At 45.1% G+C, this 10599-nt stretch overlaps 1 protein-coding gene across 1 annotated transcript; it reads left to right on the forward strand.

Annotated features, from left to right (window-relative positions):
- The first annotated feature begins 1399 nt into the window (after nucleotides 1-1399).
- On the forward strand, nucleotides 1400-4507 carry LOC146772758 (actin-1-like). Its single transcript, XM_085637378.1, has 2 exons — nucleotides 1400-1422; nucleotides 3409-4507. Exons 1-2 carry the CDS (start codon nucleotides 1400-1402, stop codon nucleotides 4505-4507), a joined length of 1122 nt encoding a protein of 373 aa, XP_085493504.1.
- Nucleotides 4508-10599: the final 6092 nt, after the last annotated feature.

Raw genomic sequence — 10599 nt, forward strand, 5'->3', positions numbered from 1 at the left:
AGGAATACGCAGAAATGTGAACAGCAATGTGTTAGACTAGGATAGGAACATTTATGTATTAGAGTTTTGTTAAAGCTAGGATCTAAGCAAATGTACCGAATCCTGTCTTGTCATTTCTGCGTTATGGTAGTTTATGAATATAACTTGTTTTGTATGTTAATAAATATGATCGGGGTCAACGACCCCCTATTCCAAAAACAAGAACGTTTTCTTGGTTTTTTGTCACCGTCAGGGGAGGGGGGGGGGCGTTAGGCCGTACCAGACCATATGAGATATCTGGAAGAAAGTCAAGCCCATGTCATTTTATTACAGGAAACTCCCTTAGCTGCTAGCAAGGGTAGCGCCCTCCTCTCTAAATGTCGCTGGATAGAGAACTTTGTTGTTTCTGAGCCGACGGAGCACTGTAATGGTGTAGAAATCCTGATCAGGAGGGGGGCTGGATGTGTTATAAAATCCTCTAAGACTGATAACTCCAGGACATTGATTGTAGCAACTCTTGGTTGTGGAGGTGCTGAGTTGGTATGTGCTGTCTTCTACAGGCCTAACATTGACGGACATCGCTATCTAATTTGGAGTGGAATTTAATGGAGGCCACATCCCCAATTGTTATTTGGGGGATTTTAATGTCCTCCTCAATCCAATTATTGGATAGGTCTACTGCAAAGAGGCATGTCCATGTCCCTTGCGTACGGCAGGCTCTTAAAAATATTCTGTACGATTTGGCTCTACTGGACACAGGATGGGAGGCAGGCAAGGTTTTACTTTCCACAGCAAACAGTATGGACATTTCTCTAGGTTAGATTATTTCTTTGTAGATAGGACCATAGTGGATGGTATAGCAATAATAAGCATTTTACCTGGCCACATTTATGATCATGCTGTGGTCACTATGTCGTTAAAAGGGCATGGTGGACTACCGAAGCCAAGATGGACGTTTTAAAACTGTTTTTCTCAAAATAACTTACTGGTACATTCCAATGTCTAGCTATTAATTTTACTGTAGGAGCCAGACACCAGCATTTCTTATAAATAAACACTTGGAACTTCAGTTTACTCTGGGTCTCTGCCAGAAACTGATCTTTAGAGTTAAACAGAGAACTAGCAATAAATAAAGAAACCTTGCTTGCGTATGGGTGTACATTCCAAGGCAGGGCTCAAGCTGTCTTAATGCTTGCAGTTACCAGTGCTTGCCTTGAGCCTGTAACTGCAGCTGGTGGGCACAATCACTGATCTTTGATGGGTGATGGCCTTCCTTTCCATCATCAGACTTTGACACAGAACAAGAAAAAGGGAGACAGATAAGGGAGAAAGGAGAAATTAGGGATAAGGAGGACACTGGGTCAAAAGCAGAACTGAATAAGAACCTGCAACCATGAAGTAAATAGACAAGAGGTGAAGGATGGTGGAAGAAAGAGGCATCAGGCGGACTCGAGAGTAGGCATCCTCAGTGTTCAGCAGCCCAGGCATTTGGCAGAGCAGGCAGTGGGCTCCTAAGACAAGTTTTGGGCACCTGCGCTCATGTTTCTTTACAAATTAAGCTTAGCATTTTTGCAATATCAAAGCCTTCTTGCTCCCTCCCTCATATACAGTGAAGTGCAGTCCATCACTAGCTGCCAGTGTGTTTGTTGTAAGTAGTTGTAGTATACAGCAAGACACTTCTTAGTAAGCTACAAGATAGATTTATTAAGACACAGCAGAGCACTACACCTCGGCAGCTGACCAGACCATCAAGTACACAGTAGAATGCACACAGGTATTCTGGGAGGCTTAAGGTGTGGGAACATAGAGAAAGGTCTAATGACCAAAGGTGGCCATATTGCAAGGAGCATAAGTTTACTACAGTGTTCCTCCAGTCACTAGAAGCAGCCCTTGTGTGAAGATCCAATGCACAGTGCAATCGCTTCTGTAGCACTGCGAATTCACTGAGCGACACCCCTGCTCCCTTCCTGCGTGGTCTGCACAAAAGGCCTGAGATATCCGACCAAACACCCACAGGAAAAAGAGGAGCAAAGTGGCATCTCTAGAGCTGATGTTTAGGGAGTAGATAAAACTGGAAGGTCCACATACAAAGGGCAATCGTAAAGAGTTAATATGCATGTATGTATGTGTATAAATGGATGGAGGATGGATGGATGGATGGATGGATGGATGGATGGATGGATGGATGGATGGATGGATGGATGGATGGATGATGGATGGATGGATGGATGGATGGATGGATGGATGGATGGATGGAATGAACGACTAGCTGTGTTTTTATGGAGATGCATGGATGGATGGGTGGATTCACCCATGGATAGATCTATGAATGGATGGATTGGTGGCTGAATGTGTGGGTCGGTATATGGATGGAACGACTAGCAGTGTTTTTCATGGGGATGCATGGATGGATGGTTCGATTCATGCATGGATGAATGGGTGGGTGGATGGATGAATGGATGGATGGATGGATGGATGGATGGATGGATGGATGGATGGATGGATGGATGGATGGATGGATGGATTGGTGGCTGGATGGGTGGGTCGGTATATGAATGGAACGACTAGCAGTGTTTTTCATGGGGATGCATGGATGGATGGTTGGATTCATGCATGGATGAATGGGTGGGTGGATGGATGAATGGGTGGGTGGGTGGATGAATGGATGGATTAATGGATGATGGATGGATGGATGGATGGTGTTCCTGTTTGGTTAACATGTTAACATTTGACTTTGTATGGACGTTTGTGTCAATATATCTGTACACACGGACAAACATCCAAACAAGGTCACATTTAACCATTTTAATTGATGCTTTGCAGGTTAAGGCAGAGAGGTAAATGAATGTGTGTGGCAAGTGCAGTGTCTATTGTTCTGTTTTGCCCTTCGGGCACATCCAGCAGTTCTGGTGAAGGGGCACAAATAGGGACAGAACAAATAGAGCTTAGGAATCAAGATTAGCCGTTTTTGGAACCAGGTCTCATGAGAAAACCTTTGAACCCCTGAACGTATTTAGTTCAAATCGTTTGTATCAACTTTGGAAATGTCCTTAATAAACAAAAACAACGCAGTTGACATCATGTTTCAAGTCATCTAACATATGCTAGCACTTTGGTGGAGGGCCCCAGACATCTACAGCCCTGTACATCACATGAAAAGGCCACGTGTTTATTCAATGTCGCCTACCTATTTTTTCATTGCAGAATTTTACTTAAATGCACACGACTGTAGAAATAAATAGTGCCTGTCATTTTAGAAACAAGCATTGCCAGCCGCTCTAGGAGACATTGGAAGAAGCCTTCATTGTGACATATGCAGTCTAGAACTCTTCCAATGCAACCTTCTTCTCAACCAATGAGAAGCTTCTATCTGTACTCTGAGTGTCTCTCTTTGCTCCCTGAGAGCGAGTTTTGTGGATAGAGCGTCAGCATGTCAGCTGTGGTAATCGACAACGGATCTGGGATGTGTAAAGCTGGAGTGGCCGGAGAAAACACGCCGCGGTCTATCATGTCCACCGTTGTGGGGTATCCAAGGACCAGGCCAGCCATGTTGGGAGCTGGACACAGGGAATACTATGTTGGAGAAGAGGCTCAAGCGAAAAGAGGCATTCTGCGTCTGCAGTTCCCCATGGAGCATGGGATTGTGACCTCTTGGGACGACATGGAGAAAATATGGCGGTATCTGTACCACCGAACACTGAAGATAAAATCTAGGAGCAGACCAGTGCTGCTCACCGACGCGCCACTGAACCCTCGTCAGAATCGCGAAAAGATGGCAGAGATGATGTTTGAGCATTTTCAAGTGCCGGCTATGTACGTGGCAATGCAGGCTATGCTGGCACTGTATGCATGTGGGCACACCACCGGAGTTGTCCTAGATAGTGGAGATGGTGTTACCCACTCGGTGGCCGTCTTCGACGGGCACAGTTTGAGGCATAGTGTTACACGACTGGATTATGCTGGAAGAGACATTACCATGTACCTTACACGACTTCTCATGGAAAGTGGATTTTCCTTCCAGAGCTCCTCAGACAGAGAGATTGTGAGAGATATCAAGGAGACCCTGTGCTACATAGCCCTGGAGCCAAAGATAGAGCCGAAAGACCGCCTTCGAGTCTATAATCTTCCTGATGGTAATACCATTCATGTTGGGAGCCCGCTCTTCGAAGCCCCAGAGTCCCTTTTCAATCCTAGTGCCGCTGGGATCACAGAGCCAGGCATCCACACTATGGTACTGTCCACCATCAAGAAATGTGACAAAGACATTCACAGAGATCTCTTTAGGAATGTGGTCCTGGCCGGTGGGTCAACGCTCTTCCACGATATTGACCGCCGTTTGCTGAACGAGATCCAGGAGCAAGTGGCAAGTCAAGTTCAGATCCGCATCATAGCCCCGCCAGAACGCATCCACTCCAGCTGGATCGGAGGATCCATTCTTGCATCTTTGAAATCTTTTACTCAACTTTGGGTTACGGCAGATGAATACAAGGAGCATGGGTCAGCCGCAATCCAAAGAAAGTGCTTCTAAAGGCTCGTACAGCGCGTCTTGAATAATCACCTAAAAACATAGAAAAATAGCAAATATGTTACCATTTTATATATGACCCAATTTAAATTGAATATCATAAGGGAAATTTAGAAAACAAAGCCATATTGGATGGTAATTCTCTTCTGGAGTTTGGAGTTGAAGTCAGCAGCTCCTCCACCATGATGCAGGTTTGCGGCAGGGTTTTCCTTTCTTCCATTTGTGGGTGTCCTCTACTCCTCAGGCATTCATCACTGAAGGGTGCAAAAAAGATATAGTTATTTAGTTATTTAGGATTTTAGGATTTTTACAGGCTCACCACAGAAAGGATTAAATCTGCTTCTTGACACTGCTTTTACTTGGATTAAATTTTTTGGGTTGAACTTGTTTTGTGATCTGTATTCACTCATTTATTATGGTGAGGTAATCCAAACAGAACAAACTCTATCCTAATGGTTACTTAAATTATTTGACTAAAATTCTCCCGCGACATTCAGCGACCAAATTCCAAATAAGGTATTGTTATGCATTGCAGGAATATTTTTACTTATTTCATACATGTTTTAGTTCGCAAACTGCAGAGTGTGGATGGTTTAATTCAAGACAGAGCAAGGCAAGTGGTTTTGCACAAGGAATACCGCACACTATGTGCTTGGGTAATAGCCTTAGGCCTAACCCAAAACATAATCTTATGCTAATCCGAAGCCTACCCTGGAGCCTAGATCTTACATCAACCCTAATCATAACTCTAAGCCTTGCACTTTGATTTTATAACAGGATAAGTTATAGAACAGCAAATATTTACAAAACAAAAACACCAAAAACCAACAACTAAAATGTTGTTGTGTCAGCATAGAAAATACATCAAAAAAGACCATACTAACAAAAGGACCTTTTGAGCCGCAGCACAAAAACCTAAGAGGAATAAAAATGGTTCATTGTTATCCTACACAAACTTCTAGCGCCTTGATCATTGGCTAATTGATAGTGTTACGTCTAGGTAGGGTAGGGTTGTGGGTTAGGCTCGGTTTCTAGTATTAGTTAGGCTCAGCCTTAGGTTTAGCTGTCGGTTTAGGGTCAAGATTAGGGTCGGAGTAGGGTCTAGGCTTGAGAGTGGACTTCGGGTTAGCATAAGATTAAGTTTAAGAGTTAGGCCTATGGTTAGTTGCGAATAAACAGCTTGTTAGACCCATAATAAGTCAATAGTTATTGGTGCCACATCAAACCCAAGCCAATGCTGTCATATGCATGGTCTTTACCACATGCCAGAGAATTCTATCATATGCACAGACACATTAACACATACACACACATACATGCAGACAGAAACACACACTCCACCAGACTGTATCTCAACCACACTTTCTAACCTGGTTCACATGGGCCCAACTTTGGCCCGGTGGTTCTTCCAACTCTTCCTGTATCCTATCCTGTGCTATGAGGGCAAGATCCTGCTATCTCCTGTCCCTCCAAAATAAATCCATATATGTGTAGCTAGGGCACTTTTCAATGCACACATGCCCACTGGAACATCAACAAGGGTTGACTTTGGTTAATTGGCTGGAATGGAGCCAACCCATGTTTGTGGAGCAGCCTTCACCAATGGGATTGAAAAGGATATATGAACATATCTCTGAGTGCTTTGAGCATGAGGACAATGGGGGCCTAAAACATGCCAAAGGCTTTTGTTGGAAATGCACTGTGTGTGTTTGCAAACTTTCTTCCCGTTGCCTTTTGTGTGCTGGATGTAGCGACCTAAGAACCGGGGGGATGCCGAAGTGTGGTTGCCTTGCTCACTTTGTCATAGGAGCAAGCAATCGCTACTGAAGAAGCTTGACTATTTCTAAATGGTCTGGGGTGACTTGTGATCCCTTCTGGGGGAGGAGCCGGACTGTTCCCGTGAGAAGGTGGGTGAGAACTGGTTTGCATCAGGCGGGCCTCGGCCGGGTGTGGCACAGTGGGTGAAAAATGATGGGTGGAAATGCCTCTATCATAGATTGCCAATGGTTTAGACTATTTCGAAGTCTTCTTCTTGTGTGTGTGTGCGCGTGTGTATGCGTGCGTGTGTGTGTGTGTGTGTGTGTGTTTGTAACAAAAAGAAGGAATCCATGGGAGGGCATTCACAGGGCCGGCTTTAGTGCTGGTGGCGCCTGGTGTGAAAATCATTCTTGGCCCCCATACCCCATGACCTCCACCTCAAACTCTCTCACTACCACCAGGCAAAAGTGTCCCTCAACTCTCCAATCATAAGTTATTACTAAACCCACCTCCCCCACTGATGTCAGCACCCCCCTCCACAGGTCAGTGCCCAGTGCGGCCGCACCGATCGCACTGCCCTAAAGCCGGCCCTGGGCATTCAAGTATGAGTAGGGTGACCAGACGTCCTGGATTTCCCTGGACAGTCCCGGTTTACAGCAGACTGTCCCGATGTCCCAACGCTTTTGTCAATTTTAACTAAATGTCCCGGTTCTTGGAACAAAGGTATGCTCTCCTTTCACATGCACATCTAAAGTTTCAAATCATTCAAGTATTTAATTGCCATATATAATGTTATGTGAACATAGCCTTGTAAATGTGTGTGTATGTAGATGTAAATATATATTCACACACACATTTACACGGCTCCGAAAAAACGGGACAGGCCAGATATAAAAGTGAAAGTCTGTAGTCCTACTTTTATGTCTGACATGTCCCGGTTTTATGAGGGAGTCCCAGTCTTGCCGCAAAAGACAAGGGGGGGGGGGGGACATTGGGCCTCGGTCATGTTGAGATCACGGTACAGGCTCCACATTTTCAAGTGATGGTTTAAACATATGGCAGTCCATGGCCATAATTTTTTCATTTTTTTGTTGTTTTTCTTCACAACAAAACATCCATGAATAGCTTGGCTGAAGCAGTGGTGGCATCTGTGATATTCTGTCCTAGGACAGCGGCCTTCACAGGGCCATCGAGCAGCGGTGCTATGCATGCTGCATTGACGTTGATGCTAGCATTAAAACATCTTGCTCAAATTAATATTTATTTTGTGAGGCTGGTTTACGAGAACAGCATCATGTTGTGATGTACATGGCGTGCCCCCTCTTACCGTAGATAGAATAAACACGTCCTAATCTGGAAGCAAGACCTTGGAACATTCCAATTCCTGCAAAAAGCTCACACGTCCTCTTTCTCAGAAAATCCACCAAATAAAAAACAAAAACAAAACTTGGAAAACTTACACAAAAAAAGACTGCCATGAAAACATCATAGTGGCTGCGACGGGTTGCTCTGACATTACTGTTAAATAAACACAACCAAGCTCTTGTAACTGATGAGTAGCTGGTGTTGTAGGGCAGTGGCTTGCACTCAGTGGCAGCACATCCTTACGTCATACAGGGATGCACAGCTACAGGATATGCATTCCACTGCACAAAAATGGGCCCAAAGAAGTCAAGCCTAGTACCACTGTAACCTATCGCCTCATTTTGCAACACAGATGTTTCAAAGTTGAGAGACTCACAGGATCACAATTTATTTTAATAAACTTTGCAAGCCCATTCTGCTTCCCACGCATTTGTCAGACTGACCCAGACATCTCCATTGACATGTAAGCACCGTGAATGATCCTCCATTACTCCCGGCATGCATTTGTAGCCGGGTCCCACTCGCTGTTGTAGGGTGCCCCGCACGCCATAGATAGGACATCCTGCAGATAGGGAATATCCTTAGCAAGATGGTAACATCAGGTCTGCCATTCCTATCCAACCTTTATCCCTTTGTGATTAGAGCAGGGTTCTCCAAAGTGAGTCCTGGAGGGCCAGATCCATGGCCAGATTTTAAAGATAACTACATTTATCTAAATGGGGATATGCTAAAAATCTGGCATGGATCCGGCCATCCAGGACCGACCAATCTGGCATGGATCCGGCCATCCAGGACCGACCAATCTGGCATGGATCCGGCCATCCAGGACCGACCAAGCTGGTATAGAGCCGGCCCTCTAGGACCGACCAATCTGGCATAGATCCGGCCCTCCAGGACCGACTTTGGAGAACTCTGGATTGGACCAATGGAACAATTAGTTTAGATGAAACAATCTTAGAGCCTCTCTTAGAGTGCGACGGCTACCAGAACTCCTCGTTCCGTCCCATATTGATGCATATTTCATGAGATCAGGAATCATCTCAATTGCTATAAGAACTTATTTATGCTCCGGCTGACATTATTTGTGGGACTACGCCTACTTGGTGGTGATCATTTCAATAAAAGTGCATCATTTTCAGATATAAAGTCAGCTTGGAGTTTGTTTCTGAAAAACAAAAAACTATTGGTTCCAGCATGCAGGGAGATTTCTCCCTACAGGAGTGGATTATTGATGGTTCTCTCGCACGTGCCTCACATGATGTACCAGACAACCTAAGAACCTCTGCCTTAAATAGGGAGGACTTCCCGATGCCCTGACCCCTGCGGAGGATCCACCAGTGAACAATCAGAGTTTACGCCTCCAACGATTCAACATGTTGTGACCAGAGAAATGTCTAAAAAAAGGTCAAAAAGGACACTTTGTGGGTTTTTTGCTCTCCAAACACTCCTCCAATGAAGTGTTTACATAAGTTTTAGGTTCTCATGTAATGTTTGCTGGAGTGGAAATTCCATGGCAATGGGCAGAGCCTTTGTCCAGTCAAATGTGCAGTGCACCAGCTCACTTAGAGGTGGTTGGATCCAACGATTGGCCAGTGATGGAGCATCACCATCGCTTTGGTGTCCATCAATGGTGGCGCCCATCGACATCAGGCCCACAAACTTTGATGCATGAAGGGGTTGGACTTACATTGGGGGGGTCCTTCCATTTGGGTGGTGCTGGTCTCTGAATGGGGGAGGGCATGGAAAAGCGGATGGCTAGAGAGTCGGGACATGGCACAACCAAGCTGAGTGTCACTCAATGAGTCAGAGGCGCAACTAGAGCCAAATTTCGGGGGGGGCTAAGAAAAAATTTCGGGGGGGGCTGAAACTTTAAGCAATTGACAGAGTGGAGCTGCAGGGGCTCTTAGAAGGGGTGAAACAAGAGCGAGGCCTCATTAACATACAAATGGTCTTTTAAAGACCTGTGAAGTGCTCGGGTGCGGCTGTGTGTGTGCCCGGAAGCTGTCTCAGCCCGGGCTGCCACACACGACGGGGGGGCCCAAGCCCTTTGAATTCAATGGGAGTTGCGCGCCTGCAATGAGTGGAGGGACAGAGGGAGCAAATGTACGAATACATCTTACCACTGGACAAGAGGTCATTAACAGGAAGATGTGTAAAATGTACATTTTGCAAAAATTACAAACGTCCAAAGTTGCACAGCTGGCAACGTTTCTTAAACTTTGAAAAATCTGTGTCTGTGAGTGAAAATTCTTACAGGGGTTTTCTGACGAAAATAATAATTTTTTTAATAGTTCTCACATTAAAGTTGGATTTTTCTGAGATTTTACTTTTGTAAAACCTACTTTTAATCGAGAACAGGGTAGTGTCGCGTAATTTAGGCACCTCCAGCCACCTGTGGCCCAAAGTGGCCCTCATTCCTCCAGGGCATCCCCCACACTTCCATGGGCCCCCTACTCAGCCAATACCAATATATATCTCTAAGATGCAGGAGACCTATTGTGCAGCTGCTGCAGTGCTGTCATTTTGTGTTGCGCCACTGGAACAGGGGTATTCCCACAGGTGATACATCACAGGTTTGTGAGCCTTGTGAAGTAAAAAAAATCCACAAAGTTAACAGAGAAAAAACACTCTGCAGCTGTACTCACTTCTTCTTTATATGTAAATATAAAAAGGCATGTCTATTTTCAGACAAGGAGTGGTCCAAACCATGACCACTTGGGTTTCTCGATGGGCTGATCTTAATTTAACACCAGCGCCTCCCAAACAGGGATGGCCACGTGCAGGGCTGTCAAAGTGCTACACCGCATTATCACTGCCAGGGTGATAGTTAAAGGCTGACCACAATGTAACGATAGTAACAGCAGAGAATGTCTGGTCGTGTGAGGCGATGCCACAGAGCTGCTCCCAGTATTACCTCATAGTTTGCCTAAACCGAGTTATCGTCTAATTCAAACTGTATTAAGCCACACAAA

The sequence above is a fragment of the Triturus cristatus genome, chromosome 12 (genome assembly GCF_964204655.1).
Source record: "Triturus cristatus chromosome 12, aTriCri1.1, whole genome shotgun sequence".
In the NCBI taxonomy this organism is placed as follows: domain Eukaryota; kingdom Metazoa; phylum Chordata; class Amphibia; order Caudata; family Salamandridae; genus Triturus; species Triturus cristatus.